Source organism: Borostomias antarcticus (assembly GCF_949987555.1).
Source record: "Borostomias antarcticus genome assembly, chromosome: 2".
Classification (NCBI taxonomy): Eukaryota; Metazoa; Chordata; class Actinopteri; order Stomiiformes; family Stomiidae; genus Borostomias; species Borostomias antarcticus.
This window is the reverse complement of record NC_140235.1, coordinates 25,496,814-25,524,088: the sequence shown is the minus strand read 5'-3', so window position 1 is coordinate 25,524,088 and position 27,275 is coordinate 25,496,814. Positions and strand designations below refer to the sequence as shown.

The 27,275-nt window shown below is 44.1% G+C and overlaps 1 protein-coding gene across 1 annotated transcript in view; it reads left to right on the top strand.

Moving 5' to 3' along the window:
* Positions 1-22,832: 22,832 nt before the first annotated feature.
* gnal (guanine nucleotide binding protein (G protein), alpha activating activity polypeptide, olfactory type) overlaps positions 22,833-27,275 on the top strand; it is a 40,595-nt gene continuing 36,152 nt past the window's right edge. Inside the window, exons 1-4 of the mRNA XM_084455945.1 lie at positions 22,833-23,446; positions 23,854-23,926; positions 24,785-24,839; positions 25,146-25,265. Of these exons, the coding sequence (XP_084312071.1) occupies positions 23,308-23,446; positions 23,854-23,926; positions 24,785-24,839; positions 25,146-25,265 (387 nt within the window). The 5' untranslated portion in view covers positions 22,833-23,307. The remainder of the gene's footprint in view (positions 23,447-23,853; positions 23,927-24,784; positions 24,840-25,145; positions 25,266-27,275) is intronic.

The window sequence follows — 27,275 nt, the reverse complement described above, 5'->3', positions numbered from 1 at the left end:
CTGGTAACTGATTCTGTACTGGCAACTGGTGCTCTACAGGTAGCTCTACTGCTCTACTGGTACAGTAGCCCAGCTGCTAACTTGACTGGTAACTAATTATCTACTGGTACATACTGGTAATTGATTCTCAACTGGTACCTCGACTGGTAGCTATACTACTCTATTGGTAACTACTAGTAACTACTGGTAGCTAGCTCTATAGGAAAGCTTTGTATTCTTCTCTCTTCAGCAATGTCTTCCAGCAGAGCAACAGCCCCCCCAGTCCCTAGCAGACCCGACAGAGAACCTACCTGCAGGTACACCCTCTTGACCCTGACCCTCCCTAGCAGACCTGGTAGAGAACCTACCTGCAGGTACACCCTCTTGACACTCCCTAACAAACCTGGTAGAGAACCTACCTGCAGGTACACCCTCTTGACCCTGACCCTCCCTAGCAAACCTGGTAGAGAACCTACCTGCAGGTACACCCTCTTGACACTCCCTAACAAACCTGGTAGAGAACCTACCTGCAGGTACACCCTCTTGACCCTGACCCTCCCTAACAAACCTGGTAGAGAACCTACCTGCAGGTACACCCTCTTGACCCTGACCCTCCCTAACAAACCTGGTAGAGAACCTACCTGCAGGTACACCCTCTTGACCCTGACCCTCCCTAGCAGACCTGGTAGAGAACCTACCTGCAGGTACACCCTCTTGATCCTGACCCTCCCTAACAAACCTGGTAGAGAACCTACCTGTAGGTAAATCCTCCTCCCACATGATCTTGACCCATGACCCTGAGGTACCCTGACCTCTGTAATAGAATGACCACTGACCATTTTTAAATGTATAAGAATGTGTGACTAAGTGGAGTATGATTTCTGCTGCAGACTTTTTGAAAGAGGATGCTAAAGAGGATACAAATCCAATGTGAGTTGCCCTTTCACCCAAACCTCAACAACAATGATATAATCGGTATCTTTTTCTGTAAGTGTTAACTTTAGGTCATGTTTATGGTTTGTAGGGAAGGAGACGATGTCTCATTGGAGGACATGTATCACTTTCAGGTGGACTCTGACACTGAGGTACTGAGTCTGCAGTACCACCCCCCTTACCCCCCAGCTCTCCACCATGGCATATGGCTTGGTGCCTCTCTAATAGAAGTGTCACACACCTGCTGCCCGCAGTACAGTCAGGTTGCCACTAGGGGGAGGCCTGGAACATAATCATAATAATATTATTTTATTTGAGACTGTCATGGTACCCAAGGACCCTGACCAAGTAAACACAAACCCTGACCCTAACCCAAGGACATTGACAGAGTAACCACAAATCCTAAAGTCCAATTTATGCGGGGGGGGGGGGGCGATGTTAGGCGTTATGTGGAAGGGGCAACGCCGTCACACTACACATTTTCATGTATAATATGTAGTCTATCAGTTGAGACTTATAATTGCCCTGAACTCGTGTTTGTGTGCATGTGTCTGCCTGCCTGAATCCAGGTGAACAGAGTCAGAAGTCGTCAGTTGAGTCCGTCGATCTCTTCTGATGGGTAAGGTCAAAGTCCTTCACACCAACACCTGACTTTGACAAGGAGGGAGGAGGGGCAGGAACTCTGCTACACGTCATCAAATGCTCACAATGGACTCGTTTGGCAGCCAGGAGGTGCACTGGCAGCAAGCATTGAGCAATTCCCCTGCTCGCCCGCGCAGCTCCAGGCGAGTTGCCCGAGCAGGGGTATTGTGATATGGGGAGCGCGCCCACACAGCGTCATCCGAGTAGCTCCACTCCTGGATCCAATTTTGTAAATCAGCCTGACCCCTGTGTCCACGTCTGACCCAGTAGCTGCCTAGTGCCATGATTGGTTGATGTGTAGCGGAGTCCCCTCCCCCCTCTCCCTCCGGACGATCCAATCTAGCATCAACCATTTGACAATGTCCCTGCTTACAGTCCTCATGTCTTCCTGTATCTCCCAGCTCCTCCCACTCTAACCCAGCCAATAAGAGAACAGCTCAGCAGGTTTGTGTAGCTGAAAGTAGGCAGAGGCTGCCAATTCAAATCAACAATACAGCATTGAACTGGGGACCATGGATGCATTCTGTCATGTTATATAATATCCCCCACGTCCCTCAGAAGTGACTGTCGTAATCTACTAACTATCAAATCCTCACAGCGGAGAGACAAGAGCCGTAAGGCTGACTACAGCAGGAAGAGGCCCAGGACTAAGAGCAAACTGAAGGGTGAGATTTACCTCCAACCCTCAAACCCTAACCCCCCTAGACCCAACTAAAGAGTGAGAGGATCGTCCGTGGGTTTGGTGTGAATACTTTTTGTCAGCCGATGTTGGAGGTAAAGGGGGGCCATCAGACCGAACCTATAGCAGTGTTGGTCCAGTAGATAAAGGGCAGTTTATACTTCGTCTTACGACACTATTGAAAGTGTCGATAACAGAAATGACGTCACTGTCTACACTTTTTTGTGTCAGAAATGGGTGTCTTGCATTGTGATTGGATAGCTAGATAGAAGGCACTTTCGTTGCCATGGATCAATCAGCCACACATCATGGAGGTGATCAGACACGTCGCTGAAGTATAAATGCTAAATGTCGGTCAACATGTCAATCTGTCGACAGACATTTGTCGTACGACACTTGTCGACTGAGTATAAATTAAGCTTAACCCTCCCCCGCCCCCTCCCACAACAGTTCTGCCCCTGTCCTCGCCAAGCAGTGTAGAGGAGCCCACAGCCGGCAAGGTAACGCACACTGCGGTATTACTATGGTCATATATTCTTCTGTATCTCTACTAAAACTCAACTGTAGTGTTTAACAGACTCTACTGTAAGTGTGGTGACTGCAGCCCTTTGTTGTGCCCCAGGACTGCCCCCCCAGGAGAAGCAGCGCAGAGCAGCTGTTTAACAAACTCCTAGAGGAAACCGCGGAGCGTCCTCCTTCAGTCAAGCAAGTCACCATAGACTCAGGCAAGACGGCAGCCATAGCTTTTCGGGATGCCAGCCGTCTATATTGTAGCGTACACGAGTAGGACGGGATTGCCACCTTGCACAGGCCCATTTCGGACAACAGTATCGTTCTAGTTACACGTGACACCTACAGTTTCTATCTATCTAATCATATAGGTCTTCAAGGTGGCAGCTGCTAACAGCTCAACATTCCCATTGTTTAGTTGTCTCATGATGCTTTCTGACTGTCTAAATTTTGTGTCAAACCGGACAACTTTCCAAAACACAACACACAAAACACACAAGCTGTGTTCGGAATCGCTCCCTCGTTCCCTCACTCCCTATTCCCTATATAGGGTTCACCATGTAGTGAACTACCTTGGGAACGGAGAAAATGTAGGGTACATGCACTGTTCCTTGCAAATCAAGGAGAATTGTGGGTAATAAATAGTGGGGAACGAAAATTCCGTGGAGAATTCGGACACTACAAACAAAATGGCTGACGCCCTATATAGTGCACTATATAGTGAATAGGGAACGATTCCGAACACAGCTTAAGTCAGCTAGAGCCGCCCGCATTCGGCATGGGGACGCGTAGTTCTGTCAGACTTGCCCAAAACAGTTGACCGTGAGATTTGCGAGCGGCCCGAAATGAAGAAACCAAGGGTCTAGATGGAGGTCTAGATTAACCACCAGGCTGAAGGTCTAGATTAATTACCAGGCTGGAGGTCTAGATTAACCACCAGGCTGGAGGTCTAGATTAATTACCAGACTGGAGGTCTATAGTAGATTAACCACCAGGCTGGAGGTCTACAGTACATTAACCACCATGCTAGACTAGATTAATCACCAGGCTTGAGGTCTAGATGGAGGTTAAATCTTAACTCAAATTTGGCTAAATCTTAACTCAAATTCATTTCCCCACAGGATTCTTAGATGAGGCAGACGTTCAGGATAATGGAGAGGAAGAAGTTCCATCAGTACCTATGGTACTTAAAGAGACGCACATAATACACATACTGTACATTACACACTAACTTCAGTACTATGCTGAGATACCTTGTTGGTTTGTTTCAGGCCATGTTTGTTCCCAGCCAAGAAACTTCAACTCCAATCAAGAGGCGTCTAGAAAAATCAGGTTTTATAATGAATTCCCATGTATGAAGAATACTAGGTGAAATAGCATGCAGGCTGACTGGTGTAAGAGGGCAAGGTGAGCGAGCTGTTATTTTTGGCTGGACCACAACAGCACCAGCCCTAAACATGAATGTCTGTGACTGACTGACTGACTGACTGACTGACTGACTGACTGACTGACTGACTGACTGACTGACTGACTGACTGACTGACTGATGGTGATGAAGTTACAACATTGGTTGGCCGGATGATGTTATATAGATTTATGCAAATGAGCCAGAGTTTCACACACTCATACCCGGTCCAGACATATACTAGTCTTGTTATTGGTATGTTTAGAGTCTGGAGAGAGGCCTGCAGTGGCAGCCAAGATGGAGCGGAAGGAGCCGGAAAGAAAGGGCCCAGGGCTGTTCCCCTCCAGCCCTCTAGAGGAGGCTACTACAGGTGAGGCAAAACTACTGCAGTTCCACAGAGCAAATTAAACTCTGAATAAGAGTTTTGAGGTACTATAACTAGAAAGGGGGACACCTCGCCCCCTCCAGGGATTGTTACTGTGAAACTAAGGATTATAGTTGTGCAAAAATATAGTATTATTTCCAGATAATGAGATGAGCGGAGTCCTGGCTGACGATGTGGACCCGGATATGGGATCTGGAGTCATCACTGCTTTTCAGACCTTCAAAACCCAGCTGAGAGAGCACTTCACTGTGATTATATATATATATATATCTACACATACACGCACACATCTGTTTTCCTTGCATGGGTTTGCAAGGTTTTCTTGATGTTTGTACACGGTTATGGGTACATAAACACCTCCACCACTCTTCAGACATTCTCTAAGACACACATACTACACAGACACACGGATGCATGTACATCCACACTGTGCAGACTGAACTGCAGCTCTTGTCATGGACCACTGATATAGATGCGTTTTGTGCACGGCCGTGTCTGTCTGTGCATGTGTGCGTGCCGTGTGTGTGCATCTGTGTTTCCCTGGCGTGTCAGCAGTCTAGGTACCAACAGATAGAAGCCAGGTCCCTGCAGGCTTTGACAGACTGCCAGCAGAATGTCTCCTCCGTCCTCAGCGCTGTCCACCATCACAGGCAAGCAACGCCCACCTCTGTGAAGTCACACCAACCCTAACTCCACCCTTCTGTGTGTATTCCCAACAACCCTAACTCCACCCCTCTTGTGTTCAGGCTGGCCCACCTGGAACGGTTCCAGGCAACGGTTGTACAGACATTGGGTCAATTAGAGGATGACTGTCTGTCTCTCAAGACCATGGAGAAGGATACTGTGGTCGGTACTTTTCTGTCCCCTACTAGATTCCGCTCTGCTATTTTTAATTGTCTACTGTACTGTACTGTCTCTACTTATTCTAGAGTGCACTACCATAGTGGACTGCTAGAGAACAGCAAATGTTCCAGTTAACTGCAGATGCCTTGTGGGATATCTGCTACTTCCACTACTGGTGCGAACACTGGGTGCAGTCAAGTGGTGGTCAGTGTGGTTGAGCAGTGGTCAGTGTGTGGTTGAGCAGTGGTCAGTGTGTGGCTGATCTGTGGTCTGTGTGTGGTTGAGCGGTGGTCAGTGTGTGGTTGAGCGGTGGTCAGTGTGGCTGATCTGTGGTCTGTGTGGTTTTGTCTTATCTTTATCTTTCCAGAGCTTCTGGCAGACTCAATCTCAGGCCGTGAGCTCATTCTGTGACCAGCAGCGAAAGAGGTGGGTGGACCCTGACAACCTACAGTACAACCTTTCACCATGAACCTTAACCTTTAACCCCCATCCCCAACAACCCCTGACCCAGACACTAACCCTTAACCCCCATCCCCCGACGACCCTTGACCTGGACCTTGTCCCAGACCCAGGCCTATAACCCAACCCTCCCAGAGGTGGCCATTTTTCTGGGTTCCCAAGTTGCTGATGTGTCTCTTCCTCCAGGTTGATTTCAATGGGAGAGAGGGAGAGAAGCAGCAGCTCCTCACTACAGGAGGAGCCAGCAGATCCATCAGTACGTGTTACATGATACTACATACTTAACTCACCTACCCATACATACCGCATACTAAACTCACCTCCCTTTGCATATACTCACCTGTCTAGCTACCCACACACACACACACACACACACACTCTTGTTTGCCTCTCACATGCCCATCTCCTCCTCCCTTCAGGTACGTCCACAGTAGAGAGGAAACGGAGAAGGAGTCGAGGAAGAGGCAGAGGAGGAGTGAATGAGGAGGATGTGGATGCAGCTAATGCTTCCTGAAGAACATTTATTATCTTCACAGCTTTTTTGTTTATGAATTGAAATATTGTTAAACGTCCTTTACAAAAGTAAGAAACATTTTTGTTCAAGTTATAAATCACTTTTTCCATTAAAGATTATCTGTAAAGCACTTTCAATGTGTTTCAAAACAGTTATTTATTTATTACATCAGACAACTTTTTCAATTTAATTACTGTAGATTGTCTAACAGAAACACCAACAGCAATTGTAACATTGGATGCTGAAAAAACATTTGATAAGGTAAATTGGACTTATTTTGGTCAATGCTTTGTTAAATGGATTAGAATTCTCCTACAACTTATTTAATTACAAATGTGCTCATATCATCATAACTAGGGGTGTGAAAGGTGTGTTCACTATGTCTGTTATTATCTGTACTTTCTATTGAACCTCTAGTTCATTCAGGGCAAGGGCTTATTTTCCCTCAATTCCTCTTTTGGGAAGTATAGAAAATTATCTAAAGAGGTTGACTACTGTTGTGGTATTTACCACTGCATACATCTAAATTTTGTAATGTACCTAAGAGTGAGATTAATCAATAAAGTTTGAACACAATGAACTGTCCGTCTTTAGCTGAAGACATTTAATACTGTAAGATATTTGCAAACTCCGGCGACTCTGTGCACTCAAGCAAAGATACCACAAGGAGTCCCAAACATTCAGAGCAAACATTCTTATATATATTTATGTTTACATGTGGTGCTGATTAGTTGCACTCTATAAGCTAGAAGGGAAGGATTAAATATGGTCCTCTAAACTAGGTAAAATAAGCAGAGTCAAGCAAATAAATGAGTGTTATTCATACCATCTATCTATCCAGCTGGTGCCTATAAGCTCAAAACACCGGCAAGATGGCTTGGGAACAGGACCCCTTACATAAATAAATGCTTGACCTTAAACAATTATCCTTGTCTGAAAATCATAGAGTAAATTCGTTTAATTAGTTACATTAATAATTACTATTATTGGTGATCAGCTCTAAGGTCTAAAGCAACACTTAAAATGTGAATATTACTCATGGCAATGGCCTGTTTGCAATAGCCTCAGCCTATCCAACTATAGAGATTGGTTTCCCTCATTAAACTCCATTATTATTCAATTCTATTGGAAGAACAAGACAACGATTAGCCTAATTTAACTACTATTTAAAAGCCAAAAGAACATTGTGGATTAATCCTTCTGAACATTCTGTCTAGACATTGAAGACTCAGACCCCTCTCAGTCAGAGATATGGGTGCGATGACATGGGCGACTGCTGCTGACCCATGTTATTGCACAACTATAATCCTTAGTTTCACAGGTGTCCCTAGATATGGCATTGACTGGATATGGCGTTGAAAGATGGCCGTGCATTCCTTCGAATGAAAGTTGCTCACACAGCGCTGGAAACATTTTGAACTTCCTGTAGGCCACAGCACATCCACAGTAGTGATTTCTTGGCTCCATGGCCTACGGCACCTGTGCAGTAGTGTTTTTCGAGGCCCTGCCTATCACTCTTGCCCATAGACCAGCGCAGAGCTGCCATAGACATACATGGGATAGAAACAGCTGGCTTTTAGTGGCTTCTAAAAAATAATGGACCCAATCATTTAAAACTTGTCAGTTTTTAGTAGATAGTAGTTACTCTTTTGTGTACCTTATTGTAAAGTCGGACATCATACAAAGTTACTAGGTAGTCCTTCATTACCTCATCATTACTTAATCATTAGTTAATCATCAGGATTCATGAAATAAATGCTCTTATTGAGGCTGGGGATAAATGAGTAAGTATTGTAAAGCAACAGGTTAATATTGTTTTATCTACCTGGATGAGTTACAGCATACACAATAGCCTACTTACGTGATATGACATTCTCATAAATAAGGTGAACAGCAGGACAAATTGCCCTTGAACTGATGCCATTTTCTACACCTATATTTATAATATTGTTATCACAGAGGTACGGATTGGGATTGAACCTACGATCTGTGGTTTCAGTCTCAGTCATTGCACCAGTCTTACTTTGACATCCATTACAAGGACTTTTATTTCACAATCTGGATCACTGTCAGTATCATCATTCTGTCACTACTTATGAATGAATGAATGAAGTGATTCACTAACCATTTATAGGCAATTATGGGGGTGCTGGGGGCAGGATATGAGGTGTGCAAATTTCCAGGTGGGCTGTGATTTATAAAAGGGCATTTGCATGCAGGTGTGTGTGCGCAAGGTTTTATAAATCTGAATTTTTGTTGCCGTATGCCATTTCCAGGTTTTGTGCGCAAATACACTTTTAGCATATATCCTATGCAATATTTTATAAATGGGACCCCAGGGCTGTTCCTGGGGGCTTGGTCTAAACCCTGTGTCTCTGTGACCTTCCCATGTGGAGATACAGCCGTTTCAATCTCGTGCCCACAGCCCCCTCTGGCGGATGGCAGTGAAGCACACATACGCTAGTTTATGAGGTCAGAAACTAGGACAGGCCACTGCAGTTTTGCAGCTCTTATTTTTCGATATTGAAAGGCTAGTCATACGTTATCCCTTACATACCACACTGAATCCTGTATCCTGAATCCTGCCTTAGCTGCAAACGAGTTTAGAGCTGCTGGAGTTGTATACTGCACATAAAATGAATGACACATAAAACATTTCATATATTCACATTCATTAAGAAATCCTCACATTTCCATTCATTATTACAAAGGAACATGCATTGTGGGTTCCCCACAGCATGTTTACTGTGCACTTGTTTTTGATGTCCTTTTATTTTGTGAATTTGTTGATACTGTCAGTACAGCAAGGGTGCCCATACTTTTTTGGCTTGTGAGCTACTTTTAAAATGGTCAGCTCGGCTACTGTTCCAAAATCAAAGAATAGACCTACATTTATTAATCAAGCTACCAATTACTTCACACTGGAAGTGGAACATTAACTTTGTTGTATATGTGCCTTGCACAATCTTCACAGCTACAGCTAGTTGTCTGAACAGAGTGTCTTTAGCCAACTTAAATGACTCAATCACACAGCACAATACATTCTGATGACTTGCACTGAATGGAGTCAGCCAGGGTTGCATAATCCTGACTTTTGAAGTTTCTGATTGATTTTGCTGGGCTACTATCAGCCCTCTAGTTTACCGTGGTACAAAATAGATTGTATAAAATGAGCTGTAGCAGCAGCATACTGTACAAGGCTAAACAATGATGAAATCAGCCCACACATTATTAAATCATTAAAATACTCAGCTAAACTGCGTACAAAACTGTCACACTTGCTATCTACAAGGTAGCACACAGCTGGCCATTCACTACCATTCATTTTTGGACCAGGATTATGCAAAAACTACCAGACCGATTTTCATGAAACTCGGTGAAAGAGTGTAGCATGAGTCAACTAATAACCCATTCAATTTTGCTGTACACAGAGCCATGAAATGCATTCAGGGTGGAGGTCTGTGTTCTCTGAGCACAATTTCTAGCTATGTTTTTTTTTTAAATGGCTCTAGATCTACCAGCTTTGCCTCTGCGATCTACAGGTCGATAGCGAGCAACGTTTTGGGCACCCCTGCTGTACAGTCTCTAAAAGTTGTCAGAAAGATCTGTAAAATATTAGTTTCTCAAAGAACTTGTCCAAGGTTTTAAGGGCATAGGTAGACAAAAAGTCAAGTTGATGCTTTAATGGTTTCTAAGACAACCTAGCTAAACCATACAGAGAAACTGACATAACAGGAACAAAGCCTTTGTGGGAATGGCAGATGGTTCCCTTGTTATGCTGATGAGACTGCATGATTAACTATAGGCTATTTCCTGCTCAGTCATAATTATCTGGTTAGGATTCAACCCTGGAACACAGTAGGCTATTATACACTACCTAGTGGCCCAACTCAGGCTGGGGAAATATCTGATTTAACATGCTAGTACATTTCCACCCGAGAAGATACCCTGTCTAATCTAGACAGAACATTTCCATACCTGATATACACCTCTGATCTGGTCTAGACAGAACATGTCTTTCAGAGTTTGTTTCATTGAAAGTGTGTGTGTGTGTGTGCGTGTGTGTGTGTGTGTGTGTGTGTGTGTGTGTGTGTGTGTGTGTGTGTGTGTGTGTGTGTGTGTGTGCGCGTGCGTGTGTAGAGTGGTCTCAGTAGGTTTCTGTTTCTTGGGGCCAAAAACTGTCAGAGTTAAGGAGTAAAAAGCTGACGCCATCCAATTTTTAATGTTAGATATTAATATCTCTGTGAAGTATCACAGAGAAATATATTGTTTGTGGTGATATTGTTGTTTGTGACACCATAGCTGCAAATAATGTCTCCAAACAGTAGCATGCAGAGAGAAGATAGAGTGTCTGTCTGCCTATCTATAGGTCTGTTTCTCTGGTCTGTGATGTCTGTTTGTCCATCTCTCTGTATGTCTGCCTGCCTGCCTGTCTGAATCAGAGACTCCTAACCAGAGGCCTGGTTACTAATTAACTCTTTATGACTTGTTATCAGCACTGCTGTTCTAAATAACTAGACAGACTGACATAATTGTTCACCTTCTTTTTCCCTCTCCCTCTTTCACTCTGTCCTAATGGCTGTCGCTTATCTGACCTACAATATACCTTCAGACCTGCTCCAAACACACACACACACACACACACATACACACACCGATACCTTTGGTAAAACTCAAGAGTCATAGAATCTTATCAGTATATCCTCTGAGTAAAGTTCACCTTTGTAGACAACTCATATCAGCAGTGGGATCTAATGGTTCTGGGGAAATGAGAAGCTGCATAATCTTGACCTGGGCTCAGTACACCTGTCTGTCCAGCCTATCAGGGCTCAGTACAGCTGTCTTCCCAGCCTAGCAAGGGTCTGCTCACCTGTCTGTCCAGCCAATAAGGGCTCAGCCCACCTGTTTGCGCAGCCTATCATGGCCGCACGAACAAATCCACCTCATTAACGCCAGAATAAAATGATTAAAACAATTCAATAAAGTTGTTTTATCATTTTATAAGGGGAGCAAAAGATGACTAGTGGAAAAGAGAAAAAATAATCCTCCCCAAATAGCCTTCCACAAAAACACAGGCTGACCAATGAGATGAGCGACAGAAGCACTGTAAGCCCTGCATTTTCCGTACTGCAAACAGGTCTGAGTGACCAGACAACCGCTAAATCCTTTATTTAACTCTAATGGTGCGTTCGTTTGTGGTGGGAGGTGGCAAATCGCAAGTGGCAAAATACCTACCTCCGACCTGTGTGCATTCGAGCTATAGCGAATGGTATGATGATGATATGATATGATATTGACGTCAGCCGGCAACTGGGAGCTGAGAAACATCCAAATTTGCGAAAGTGCGAGTTCATGCGGCGTTTTATTTAATCATTCCTAGCAAGTCGCAATTTGCCACCTCCCAGTTATAAACGAATGCACCATAACCTCTCTCACCCTCTAGTCACCCTGTAGCCTATCTCTATAGTCTATAAATAGCCCACAATCGATTTGAATAACTATAATCTGATTTTCCTCCTCCTCCTATATGGCTATGTGGGCTACATCAAGTGCAGCATGACATGACTAATGTTTCTTGCTCTTATCAACGAGGCTGAAGTTAGAACCCGTTTCTCAGAACCCGTTTGGAATTATCCGGTCCACCTTAAAAAAAAAAGGTTCAAATCGGGATTGAATCAGGATTAAAAGAAAACTACCCAAAATGCCACTGGTTCTATGCTACACAGTGCCAGTAGACCCCCTCTTGGTCTGACTCGTGGAGTTTCAAGAGATTCTGATGTGCCATTTAAAAATAAAAGCCTTCTAAAGTCTCAAACTGCTTAAATCAGGATTAAATCAGGATTAAAAGAACACTACCCAAAATGCCACGGGTTCTATGCTACACAGTCAGACCGGGAGGGGGTCTCCTACCACTCTGTAGCATAGAACCCGTGGCACCTGTGGCACCTTGTGACACTCCACGAGTCCGACTGTGAGGAGGTCTCCTACCACTGTGTAGCATAGAACCCCGTGGCATTTTTGGGTAGTTTTCTTTTCATCTTGATTCAATCCCGATTTGAACCTTTTTTTTTTTAAGGTGGACGGGATAATTCCAAACGGGTTCTGATAAACGGGTTCTAAATTCAGCCACGTCTCTTATCAGGACGTAATGCAGGAATCAACTGTAGACCTGCGGTGCAAAAGTCCAATGTTACACCAGACATATACTATTTAATTAAACCCGCATCCGGCTCGTATTCATTTGAGGGCGGCGCTTTTTGTTGCTTTACGGTGATGTATGACTATTCGCCGCTACTACGGCGCTGACACACTGGACCGAGGGTGTACCGGGGCCCACGAGGACAGAGCTGGCAAGGTGATAGAATCCCCTCCTCGCGTGTCCCAGTCGGCCTTGAATGAAGAGCACGCGATGAGTACTGGACAGAGATCATCTCTCGAGGAATTTCTGAAAATTGCTGCTCTATTTTAATAAACGGAACAGTTCCCATCATGGGAATGTGCTACAGCCTCCGTCCTGTTAACGCCCCCGAGTCCAGTCAGACACTAGATCTAACGGGACCACTGCGCTCGAAACACCTTACCCACAAGGACAAGGAGGTATGCGATGGCATGACACTCCGCGGCTGCTGGTGTCGCCGTAGGGGGGCCTATGGGAACTCAATCGGAGATACCCGGCGCAGCGACGTGGACAGCATACCGATACAGAACGGAGACAGCGGGGGTGCTGAGCGTAGTCCGCGGGAACAGCTGCAGCAGAAAAAGCGAAGCCCACAGAAACGGAAAAACACAGATGAAAAGTTGTCAGAGGAAAAGGAGATCGATAGACGCGCGAAGAAAGTCAGTAAAAGTATTGACCGCTTTCTGAAGCAGCAGAAACGGGACTATTACCAGACGCACAGGCTGCTTCTGCTCGGTAAGTGGCCATGTGACGGACCCTTTTGCACCTGGCATGCGTCTTTTAGCCTATCCAAATTGTATCGAGATATGATTTAACCTGATTACATTTACACCTGCATAGGCGTAGCCTTATGTGTCTTCAGTGAGATCCTATTCAGATCCGATTGCTCTGTCTAGCTCAAACAACCGAACGCCACATTGGTTTAACATTGCTGTATGTGGATTGAAAACGCATTTGCATTTACACTTGTGTTCAGTGTGGTCACAATACATCCCTGACCACCTCCAGCTGTGTTTTGGCCGATCAGATCACATCCGTCTTCAAAACGTTTTGGGTGCATTTACACCGTACTTTCATGTGGTTCAGCACTATCCGATTGCAATCTGATCACCCAAACCCATTTTAATGCCAGGTGTATCTCCAGGCTAAATAAAGATATTAAGGGTACCTTGGCTGCACAAAAGTGGTAACACGTAAACCCAGCAAAATCCACAGGGATTTCAGTGATTAACAATGCTCTTTAGGCCTAGCTCTTAAACAGACAGCATTACATTTTTGCATTCCTCTGACTTCTCAGATGCAGTTAAAAGAACCAGGCAGAGTCTGTTAGACTATGCTACCTCGCTTATTCACTGGTAGAGTCCAGTTTTATTGGAGTAAATGCCAATGTTATTTTATTTATATAGCACCATTCATACAAATCAATGTAATACATGGTGCTTTCCATAAAAAGTGACGGATAAAAACATAAATCATATTTTAAGAAAAACATTGAGAACAGATTTAAAATAATCAAAAATAGAAAAAATTAAAAGATTGTGTTTAAGTTTACGTTTATTTATTTAAACAGGGACACTGCACATTAAAATTAAGACTATAAATGAGCCAGATTTAGCCCCAATGACTAATTTCCGCCTGCTGTCCCTCACCAGATGTTTAAAAGGCAACCAGAAAAAAAAACAAAAAAACATAGGAGATACAATAGATTCATACATTACATTGCATTAGCCAATATAGAGATTAAAAACAGAATGACTCTAAAGACAATACCAGACAGCAATACACAACAAGCAGGACCAACAGGTAACACTGGACACTTACAACATTAGTGTACACATGTCTGGTTGTTAAGAAGCCATAATTTCAGCGGTAACTACTGAGTTCTCTTATGTGTCCTGGCACTAAGTTCCATTCCTGTGATGCCCTAACAGAGAATGCTGAGTGACTAAAGGCGCTTTTTCTCATGGGCACTACACAGATACCTTGAGTTGATCCTCTGGTTGCCCTGAGCATATTTGACCTCTGTGTAATAAGGGTTTGAAGTGGAGTGTAAAATAGAATAAAAACTATTAAAATAGAGAATACATTAAGAACATTAAGACAAGTAGCCTAACGCTACGTGGTAAAAACAATGTTAAAAAGGTATGTTTTAAGATCTCACTTAAAAGTTACCGCGGTCTCAGACATTCTCAGGTCCTCTGGCAGGGTGTTCCAAAGGCTGGGGGCATATGAACAGAAGGCTGCCTCCCCATGCCTGTTAGGCCTGGCTCTAGGAACCATTAAAAGCTCAGTGCCAGAGGACCTGAGGGACCTACTAGGTGTATATTTTAAAAGCATATCTGATATGTATTTAAGTGCTTGATTATGTAAAGATGTATAGACTAATAAAATCATCAATATATTCTGAAACTGACCAGTGAAATGATTTTAAAACTGGTGTGATGTGAGCCCTCTTTCTGGTCTTTGTAAGAACACGTGCTGCAGCATTTTGAATCAGTTGGAGTTGACTAATCGCCTTAGCTATGGGTTCTAGCTCAATTGCTGTAGGTCTAAAGTCAGGCCCCAGTTCTTTTGCAGTAAATTTAGGATCCAGTTCTACTAATGTAATGTATTCATCACCTTGGGTGATTTTGTTTTGAGGCGTAAGCCAAGGGGAATCAATCATGAAACTGCTAAGAATAACTACATTGTACACTGGTCAAAATTCAGAGTTACTAGGTTCCACCTCAGTCTTTGGTTGTGTTTGAGATACTGTAGAACTGTGGTCACCTGCTATAAAGGTGTACAGGTGAGATTTGAGAGGCCGACTGCTGCACCTGATGCAAGTTTCAAGTCAGATGAAATTGGTATTCTAGTTTCACATGTGACAAGAATATGAAGAATCTGCAAACTACTTCCTATTTCTGACTGTCAGTCATTGAGTTTGGTGAATGAGCCATATAGTGACTATACTGGGAGACCTGTAAACCTGTATCCTGGCTTCAGCTGGATCAAATCCACCCTCTCTGACCCTTGCCCCTGCTTTTTGGGTCATAGCCCCTCCTTCTCTGATCATAACATCTCCCCCTCAGACCTTAGACCCTCCTTCTCTGGACATAACCTCTTCTCTTCTGGTCATAACCCCTCCTCTATTGGTTATAACACCTTCCTCCCTGGTCATTACACCTCCCCCCCTGATCCTAGCCCATCCTTCTCTGGCCGTAAACCCTCCCTTATCCCTCTCTCACTCTAGCCCCTCCCATTCCTGCATTTACCCTGGCTCCTCCTCCTCTTGCCCTTACCATAACTCCTCTTCCCTTGGCTCCTCATCCAATTAATAACTGATACTAATCAAAAGAATATACAGATATGGTAGACAGAGGGAGACATAAACCTCACATACTCTCATAATAGCACCTCTCTGTCCAAGGGATGAGACATGGCCACGATGGCAGGATCAGAGAGGCTGCACATGCTCATCCCAGCCACTAGAGGGAGACCAAGACCCAACACTGGTAGAGGGCAAGTTCAAGTTGGTTTATTTGTACCAGGTAGCCTACCATGTACAATGAAATGCTTACTTGAGAGCCTCCCCTCACATCGACAGTAAAAACCAGTAATAAAATACGACAATATTAAAACAGTAGAATAGAATAGAATAGAATAGAACGTTTATTTGCCATGTGTAACAAGTACGGGCACAGGTACATTGGAATTCTTGTAATTGCTTTTCCTTACAGTATCTTATCAGTATTAATCAGTTCCTCATTCTGGTCATAGGTACTCAGCTAGACAAAGGTTCCCAAATTGGCATTTTACAATACTATCTGTCGTCTAGCAGTCTATCATAATGGGTCGTGGGGGAGGGAGGGGAGGGGGGTGACCAGGGTGTGTCTTCAGTGTCAGTCTAGGCTGTTGAGCTTGCGGTCCGCGTCAGGAAAGAAGCTGTTGTGGAACCTCTCCTTCTCGGTCCTGATGCTCAGCCATCTTCCGTCTCTCCGGCAATATGGTGCGAACAGTTGGTAGCTAGCTGGGGTGGTTGGTGTCAGCGTTGGTTTTAGAGATCCTCGATGGCTGGGAGCATAGCATAGCTTATATAGCAGCAATATAATACAAATTATACTGAATAAAGAATACAAAATACCAGATATGTGTGTGGAAATCGGAAAATAGTGCAAATGATTTCAGTAGCAGTTGGGGGTGGGGGTGTTGGGACTGAGGAGGGGGGAGGGGGAGGGCCCTATAGTTCAGGAGCCTCCGGGCATGAGGGTGAAAACTACAGCTACACTCAGCTACAGTCTTATTGTTTTTGGATTTGGGTACCCATAGAAGAATAGAATATAAAGTTTATTTGCCATTTATAACAAGTACGGGTACAGGTACATTGAAATTCTTGTTATCGCTTGTCCTTACAGTATCTTATCAGTGCTAATCAGTTCCTCATTCCAGTCCTACTGTAGGTACTCAACTAGACATTTAAAGGTTCCCAAACTGGCAATGGGAGGCTGGGGTGGGGGTGGGGGACAGGGGATTGGGATCAAGAAACTGGTCCATCAGAACAGACCAAGTACTGGGGGGGGGGGGTGTAACTGTCCAAGCAGAGTGGTGGTGAGGGGGAGGTAATGGGTCATGGTGGGGGTGGGGGGGGGGGGGGGGGATCTGACCAGGCAGTATCTTCAGTGTCAGTCTACTGCAGCTGTTGTGGAACCTCTCCATAAAGCCATAGAAGAGAAGAGTGCCGGCAATCGGCACTCATATCGGTATCGGACGATGTTAGTCATTATTTCATATATCGGTATCGGTCCGATGTGCAAAACAGGGCCGATGTGAACAGCCGATAATTATCGCTGTCTAGCTGATGTTGTGTGTTGTTTTTGAGAGGAAACGATGGATAAATCTATGATTTATCAACTTTTCCAAATGTTGTGGAAATGGAGACAGTGTTTCTATGTGTTCTTCAGTATGTATAACATTTGATTATCATAGAAACATGTTTTTATACAGATCATATCGACATCAGTGAACATCGGTTATCGGTCATAATAGCTAAGTTAGTTAATATCTGTTATCGGTATCGGCCAAAATGTTCATATCGGTGCATCCCTAATTCTTCTTCTTCTTCTTCCTAGGAAGTCTGACTTCCCATGCATGAAAAATTACCAAACTTTGCACATAGGTCCAGTCCTATGCCATAAGTCCTCAACTGGCATTGTGGGCCAATAATTCTGGTGGCGTTAAAGTTTAAAACTTCAAAAATCCTTACAAATCAGCCACACGTGCTATCACTTTGCAACCACCAAAATTTAGGCCCCAGTGAATAGAAACTTCCACATGCTTCGACCTGGCAGGAATTATGAAGTCCACCACTCAGTTTTTTCTCAAAAATTTTAAAACCTATCAAATCCTCCCACATTTTTTGGTCAAGTGACACTCCAATTGCTACACAACATCTTCAGACTTTCCTCCACAACCAATCTTCACAGATTTTTGAAATATCAAAAATTGAGCCCACAGCGCACTCAAATGTTTTATTTAAACAGTACTGTATGCTGCTAGTGCAAATACTCGCTCAATAAATCTCCAATGTTCATGAAAAATAAATAATAAACTTTATTTGTATAGCACCTTTCATACAAATAAATGCAGCTCAAAGTGCTTTACAACAGAGTGTGCATGCACAACGTGTTTCACATAAAAATAGTCATAAAATAAACAAGAAGAAGGAAAATAAGATGGAAGATGGCAATGGGAGGTTAGGGGGACAAAATGTTTATGACATTGTAGGTGTAGTTTGAAAATGTTCAGAATGTTATCTCAAAAACAGAATTTTTAATTTTGTATTTTGAAGTCTGTCCTCATTTTGTCCCCTCAAACTACTGCTGTTCATACAGGAAAAATACACTACCTACAATCATATAGTGAAACAGTAATGTCTCCACCAATCAGAGACATTGTTGTTGACAACCCCACCCAGACCTTAGGACTACAACTGGCTTAATTGACTCTGATTGAGAGTAGACCTGTGCCACTGAATGTTTGAATGGTTTCCTCCTGTCTTGTTAGTCTGTGTATATAGCCCACATGTAGCTCCCCAGTCCAGTGCTTTGTCTAAATTTGTAAGCATTGTCTTTTATTCTCCAGTTTTCTTGGTTTTATTGTTCTTTGGTTTAGTTTTTTACCCCTCTTGGTGCCTTTAACAAACATTTTGTGGAAACTGATGAAACCTCCATATAACATACACCTATGACATTTACATGCAACCCTTGATTGCTTAAGTCATAGTGTAAAACCATCTATGGCATCTCACTAGGCAGGTACTGTAGCTCAAGAAAGATCATGACTTGCCCTTGGTGTAATGTGAGTTCATGCCCAGGGGGATGCAGAATAGAAATGTAAATACATACTCATTGTGCTGTGTGACATGATTTTAAAGATATTTTAAAGTTTTAAATTATGGTCCAGGCAGTTCTGCTGACAGACTCATGTATTTGTCATTTGTCTCCTATTCCTCCCCTTCTACCACATGCACACTTCCCCATAGTTTCGTTTATCTTAGCTATTAGCCTTTATGCACAGTTTGTCCTTAGGGGAGTATCAGAGTATAGTTTTTTTGTTGTATTTTTTAAATGTGCTAGTTTGTCACCCTCTTTTGTAGTTGTAGAAAATGCTTAGTGCTGCTTCACGCTAGATCAGGCCAACCTGCTCCTTACAGGCTGTTACTGTTTCTTCATCTTGTTTGCATCTCTTCATCTGACCAGTCTTTTGTCTGCTTACATCAGGCCCATCTGTGTTCAATCCAATCAATTCAGTCGATCAGTGAATAGTGCTGCTTCACGCTAGGCCAACCTGTTCCTAATTTGTAGCTGTTACTGTTTCTTCATCTTGTTTGCATCTCTTCATCTGACCAGTCTTCTGACCAGTCTTTTGTCTGCTTACATCAGGCCCATCTGTGTTCAATCTAATCCAATCAATTCAGTCGATCAGTGAATACTTGCTCAGTCCAGAGTCCCACAACTCATTTCCATCACAGTATGTAGCCCTACTAAAATGTTATCCAGGATTCCTACGGTGTAAATAAGCTGTGTCATTTATCCTTTTTTTTGTTATAGCTACAGTATCTGAAGCCAGCCATAGTCTCCTCATATTCACTGCAAAATCAACAATGTTCATGAAAAAAATGACATTTCACTGACATGGTAGATGTAGTGACATTTTTCAGAATTATACAGTATCTCAAATACAATTTCACTATTTTGAATGTTCTCCTCATCCCATCCCCCTCAAACAATTGCTCTCATATGGAAAAAAAAAAAAAAAAAACACTACCCACAATCCTATAGTGCAACAGCGCAATCTTCACCAATCAGAGACATTGCTGTTGGCAACCCCACCCAACCCCCGCCTAGGACTACATCTGGCAAGATTGATTGGCCACTGATTGAGCACAGCCCAGTTACTCTGCAATTAGGAAGACGAGACGAAAAATGTTTCAAACCCCAGCCAGTTTGTCACGCATGAAACAGATAGATACCGTAGAAGATGATAGATACATGCATACATACATACATGAAGGCTGCCACATGCCTCATGTGTGATTTAAGTTTGTTTGAGAACATTTTGTAGAACTAGAAGTTTTATTAGAAGATCAAGCGAAGGCCAAACTGCCAGCTTTTCACTTGGCTCAACATAACCTTCCCTTGGTGTCTATGGTTGTGAGTTCAAGCCCCGGGTGATTCAGAATAAACATGCTTATGCCTACTCAGGCACTGTACTGTTTGGATTTCAGACACCTGATTTTAAAGATATTTTTAATTTAAGAAGTTTTAAATAATTAGCGTCCGGGCAGAGACCCTAATATTTATTTGTCATCTCCTTCTTCCTCTTCCTCCACAAAATGGCCAGTCCGACCCAGTGCTGCGCAGCAGCTAGACTTGTTTGTTAAAGCTCTGGTGTCACCTGTATAGCCAAACAGCAGTCTATAAAGACACAGCTTTCACAGAGGAGCTCAATAACTTATCCCTATCAATTTAGCATAGCAATATAGCAGTATTCAAATGTAAAAAAAAATAATAATAAAAAGATGAAAATCTTACATACTGCAGCTCTAATGGCCATAAAAAAAGCAATTTTTATATACAGTGTAAGCTCTGATCTCTGAAAAACATCATCACTTCAGGTCAGTCTGACCTGGTCAGACGATCAGAGGCCTCCTGAATGCAAGAGGCTCCCGTGGATCTACTGACTTGGAGAACCAGACCTGAATAGCCTACCACAGTTGCTAAATACCGCCGGAGGCCATGAGGCAGAGACAGGGCACGGCACGGCGAAGAGCCACCATGGCCACATTTGCATCCTGCGGAACGACACTAAGGACTGGAAACTAGAGGGACCACATTTACATCTTGTTTCCATGTTGTACACTGAGATGGTTCCCTTGTCCTAAGGCTGGTGGTGCAGACGGACAGAAAGACAGACAGGCAGATTGACGAACTGCTCAACTGCATAGAGGATATTAAAACTTGGATGGATTTAAACTTTATTAATGTCGATGAAAGCAAGACAGATCATTATGTTTGGACGACCTGACCCATTCAATGACTGATACTATTGGCCCTTTAGCTCCCCATAATGAATCCTTTGTTAAGAATATTGGTGTAATTTTGACAGCTCCTTTAAATTTGATAAAGAGATCAGTTATGTTGTCTAAAACAGTTTTTTTTCAGTTAAGACTAGCCAAGGTTAAGACCTATCTCTCACCCACTGACTTTGAGAGAGTTATTCATGTTTTTATTAGCTCTCGATTAGACTACTGTAATTCTTTGTAAGCCTATGTGAGTGTAGAACCGGTGTCTCTCCGTCATCTGCAGCTTGTACAGAATGCAACTGCTCATCTTTTAACTGGTAAAAGAAAGCGTAATCACATAACATCTGTATTAGCCTCCCTCCACTGGCTTCCTGTCCGCTTCAGAATTTATTTAAAGATTTTGTTGCTTGTTTTTAAGACTTTAAATGGGCTGGCACCACCCTAGCGGAAGACTTGCACCATCATACTCCAGTTAGAGGACTAAGGTCGACCAATCAGTTGCAACTGGATGTTCTGAGATCCAGGCTCAAAAATAGAGGCAACTGAGCATTTGTGGTGGTTGCCCCTAATGTCCGGAATAGTCTACCGATCCACACAAGAACTGCCCAGACCCTAGGAAATTTGAAGTCATTCTTAAAGACCCACCTTTTCTCATTGGCATTCAATTCGAGTTGAGCTAGATCTCTCAATGCCGTTTTAAATTGTGCTGCTAATTGTGTGTATATATTATTATGTTTATTGTTATATATTTTTCTGGTATTTTAGCCTGTTCAGTACTTTGGTGAACTATGATTGTTTTAAATGTGCTATACAAATGATGAATTAATTTTTGACTTGACTTAAACTGACTAGCGGAAAGAGAGAGATAGATAGAGCGACTGACTGACTGAGTAGTGGAAAGAGAGAGACAGACAAACAGAAAGACAGGCAGGCTGACTGAGTAGTAGAGGCAGACTGTCTGACTGACTGGCTTGCTGGCTGGCTGGAGAAGAGAGTGAGATATAGGCTACAGGCAGGCAGACAGATTGGGAGGTAAGGCAGATAGGGAGGCAAGGCAGACAGACAGGCATTCAGATAGACTGGCAGGCAGACATAAGGAGGAGAGACAAGCAGTCAGTGAGACAGGCAGTCAGCCAGACAAACAGGCAAGTGAAGAGAGACAGGTAGCTTTGTTGTGTCTAACAGTGGCAGGACATTGATATGGATATGCAAATGCCGGTTTCATTTACATGTATTCCATAGTGTTAGTCAGTGTTAGCTACAGTCTAGCAAGGTTGGAGTTGGTTCTCTCAGCTGAGTCAGCTCCCACTATTCCAAAAGCACACACAGTGTCTGATAGGCTATAGAGAACACTATGCTCACTGCCTGCGAGGGACTGAGCCCTGTCTGAGGCTGCCCTGACTGCGCGTGCACATTGGAAAACGGAGAGGGGGCAGTTGCTTCAGTCTTTCTGGAACGGTATATGGAATTGAGTTCTAACGATCAGCATTCACTTCATGAAGCTGAGTTGCAACTCTGATTTTCAGAAGCCTTTGAGATGATTTCTAAACGGGTCTTAAACCGATTTATTCTTCCAGGACTTCGAAAGACTGACTGTGTGTGATCATAAACGGGAACGGAACTATCTTCTCGGTCTATGCGGAGCATTTAGTGTAGCACATCTGCTTAGCCAAAGAAGCGCAAACTAACGAAATGAGGATTTTTGCTCGACATCAGCTGTTGTTGTTTTTTTGTCATGCCTTCTATTATTAATATCTAATCTTATATCAGCCAACACTGAAGCAGCACTAAAGTGGCGCGTGTTGTGAGGTGTGACTTCCCGGAGCCACGGAGAGAGAGCTGAGTTAAAGCGACAGCAGCCTAAACAGCTCAGACTGGAACACGGAGAGAGGGAGGAAGGAGCGCAAGAGAGGAGCAGTTGGCTGGCCTCCAGATTCAGCCTCGCTCCGCTCTTAGCCTTTTTATGAAATTAATAGGCCATATCCATTTGTAGCCTATGTCTTTATGATGTATATATTTGTCGTGGATTGAAAGTAGAGGGCTAGGCTTGATAAGGGGTTAAAACGAAATTGTAACAGGAAGATTTTTTCTGTGCGACGGAGAAGTGGCGCACGGATTTTTCGCCCTATTTGTTCTCCATTTATACTAGGCTACTGTAAGGATTTATATCAACCGTTATTTAATACTCTTGTTTGTACGTGAAGAGGACAGCGGAAGATGGGTTGTTTGGGCAACAGCAAGACTGAAGATCAACGTATCGATGAAAAGGCACAAAGAGAAGCAAATAAAAAGATAGAGAAACAATTGCAAAAAGAGAGGCAAGCATATAAAGCCACACATCGACTCCTTTTATTGGGTAAGATCCGGGCGGTGTATTGTCATATAGCGGATATGTCTGCGCTATTATGTAGCCTGTGTTTGCTGCTTCGGCCCCAGCCCACATATGTTGACAGCTCTGCCTATCGACTGAAACAAGCAGATTGATTGTATCATTATCGCGGATTTTACATGTATCGATGCGGCAGGCAAGAAGCCCGATAGATATCCTGTCTAAGCTTGCCAAGTGATGGTTCCAGTGTGTGTGTGTGTGTGTGTGTGTGTGTGTGTGTGTGTGTATGTGTGTGTGTGTGTGTGTGTGTGTGTGTGTGTGTGTGTGTGTGTGTGTGTGTGTGTGTGTGTGTGTGTGTGTGTGTGTATGCGGGGAGGGGGTGGGGGAAGCTGTAGGTTGAGATGGATCCTAACGCTGTGTGTGATTTTTCGTAGGGGCCGGAGAGTCCGGGAAAAGCACGATTGTCAAGCAGATGAGGATTCTGCACGTCAACGGTTTTAACGCAGAGTAAGTGCTCTCTTCTGTTCTCACGGCATCTACGTGCACCATGAAGATCGTTACTGCTGGATATTGAATTACATTTTCTTGTTGTCATTATGTTGGTTCACCCAGAAGAGCAGCCGCCGTTCCCTCGAGCTGCGCTGTTGCTGTAGTAGCCTAGGCTACTGCAGTGAAGCTACACTGGTCCCGTGCACAAAAAGGCTATAATTAATAGCCTAATAATAATGATAAGAAGAAGAAGAAAAACACTTATTACATATTAAACACGCAAACGCTGTGTCTGATTCAGTTGTCAGCTACGTAATTTGACAGATTTGTTTAGATTGTGCAGCTTGTGTTGGGTTAAGGTTAGGGTCACACTACTAGAACATGGTTATTCTACTCTGCTCATCAGCGGAGCCTAGGTGGCTGTAAGACCAGTGTGTGTCCCTGGGAATGTGTGCAGCAGTAACGGCACTGTTACATTGTCCTCACAGCGTCTTCCTCTTCTGTAGCCTACATAGCTCATACACAGCATTCTCATCTGGAAACTTTGTGCTAGGTAACCTACATTGTGGCAGTAATTGTGTGATGATGCTGACCTTATAGTAATGTTAGCCTCAGCGAGAGCACAACTGGTACGGACACAGGGATGAGAGGGAGACGGCTCCTCCTGGTTCCTCCTTGGTCCTAATACCTTTGGACATAAGAACTTTGTTGGATATCACATTGACAAGGCCTCAGCCAGACAACACAAGCCCTGTCAGAGACCCCTCAGACAGATGAGACAACACAGCAAAGAGAGATCCCATCAGCCCAAGTACCTCTGTACCACTGTGTCTACTGCATCATCAAACTGTCCTGCCTGTTGTGTGTTTGTCTCAGAGAGAAGCAGCAGAAGATTCTAGACATTCGGAAGAACGTCAAGGATGCCATTGTGGTGAGAAGAGTTTCTGATTAATACAATCTGAGCGGGACATAGAGGTTACTCGTGTGTGTGTGTGTGTGTGTGTGTGTGTGTGTGTGTGTGTGTGTGTGTGTGTGAGAGAGAGAGTGTGTGAGAGTGTGTGTGTGAGAGTGTGTGTGTGTGGAGGTGTCTGTGATATTATAATAAGTGTATCTGTTTACAGAAGTGAACTGTATCATCCCATTGATGCTGATTAAACATGCTTATCCCTAGAGTTATCCCACAGCTCTCCAACAACAGCCTAATATGTCCCCCCCATGTGTGTTTATCCTCTTTCAGACGATAGTTTCAGCCATGAGCACTTTAATACCACCAGTCCCTCTGGGTAACCCTGCCAACCAGTTCAGAATTGACTACATCAAGAGTATAGCTCCCCTCTCAGACTTCGACTACACAGAGGTAAGGACTGGCCTCCCCTGCTCACAACCTGGCCAAGCAAGGTGCTGTTTTGATGTTGCAGTAGAAGCTAGTTGTTGTGGTGACCTCACGGTAGAAGATAGGTGTTGTAATGATGTCACAGTAGTGTTGTAGTGATGTCACAGTCTAAGCTAGTGGTAATGATGTCACAGTAGAAGTTAAGCATTGATGTCACAGTAGAAGCTAATCGTGGTGATGTCACAGTAGAAACAAGGTGTTGTCGTGGTCACAAAAGAAGTGAGATCTTTTGCCAGTGCCACAAAGGGGCACACATTTACAAGAGCAAATTGTTCAGATCAGATCCACAATAGTACTTGTACCATGATAGTTAGAATAGAGGGGCAAGCACCTCAAATACAATTGGGAATATGACTAATACTATGACATTTCTTCCTCTCCAAGGAAATCATTGTTCAATCAATGTTTAATGTGTTTATTATTATTAGTAGTAGCAGTAACAGTCATATTGTTGTTATCATTGTTGTTGCTATTATATTATTATTATTATTATTATTATTATTATTCTTTTATTGTTATGATTATGATTATGATTGGGGCTCCTGCAGGGGACTCCACTGTCCTATTGGGGGACTTCAATGCACACGTGTGCAATGATGGAGAAACTTGGAGGGGCGTGATTGGGAGGCATGGCCACCACAATCTGAACCCGAGTGGTGTTTTGTTGTTGGACTTCTGTGCTAGTCACAGTTTGTCCATAACAAACACCATGTTTGAACACAAGGATGCCCACAAGTACACCTGTCATCAGAACACCTTAGGCCGAAGATCGATGATAGATTTTGTTATTGTATCAGCCGATCTGAGGCCATGTGTTTTGGACACTCGGGTAAAGAGAGGGGCAGAGCTGTCCACTGATCACCATCTGGTGGTGAGCTGGTTTCGATGGCGGGGGAAACCTCTGGACAGACCTGGAAAACCCAAACGTGTAGTGAGGGTGAACTGGGAACGTCTGGAGGAAGAGCCTGTCCGGAGAGATTTCAATTGCCACCTCCGGCAGAGCTTCTCTGGCATCCCTGTGGAGGTTGGGGACATCGAGCATGAGTGGTCGGTGTTCAAAGCCTCCATTGCTGAAGCTGCAGCTGGGAGCTGCGGCCTGAGGGCCATAGGTACCTCAAGGGGCGGTAACCCTAGGACACCATGGTGGACAGCGGTGGTCAGGGAATCCGTCCGACTGAAGAAGGAGGCCTTCCGGGATATGTTAGCCCGGGGGACTCCAGAAGCAGTTGCAGGGTATCGGCTGGCCCGGAGGGCTGCGGCTTCGGCCGTGACCAAGGCAATGCAGCGGGTGTGGGAGGAGTTCGGAGAAACCATGGAGAAGGACTTTCGGTCGGCACCAAAGTGTTTCTGGAAGACCATCAGACACCTCAGGAAGGGAAAGCGGGGGACCATACAAGCTGTATACAGCAAGGAAGGGACACTGCTGACCTCAAGTGAGGAGGTTGTTGAGCGTTGGAAGGAGCACTTTGAGGAACTCCTGAACCCGACTAATCCACCAATTGTGGCAACTATAGAGGCATCACATTACTCAGCCTCCCAGGGAAAGTGTACTCCAAGGTGCTGGAAAGGAGGGTCCGGCCGATAGTCGAACCTCAGATCGAAGAGCAACAATGCAGATTTCGTCCTGGTCATGGAACCACCGACCAGCTCTTCACTCTCGCAAGGATCGTGGAGGGGGCTTGGGAGTTTGCCCAACCTGTCTACATGTGTTTTGTGGACTTGGAGAAGGCTTACGACCGGGTCCCTCGAGAGGTCTTGTGGAGGGTTATACGGGAGTATGGGGTGAGGGGATCCCTACTTAGGGCCACCCAATCCCTGTACACCCAGAGCGAGAGCTGTGTCCGTGTTCTCTGCAGTAACTCGTCTTCCTTTCCGGTGGGGGTTGGCCTCCGCCAGGGCTGCGCTTTTCAACAATCCCGTTTGTGATTTTCATGGACAGGATATCGAGGCGTAGCCGCGCGGAGGTGGGTGAAA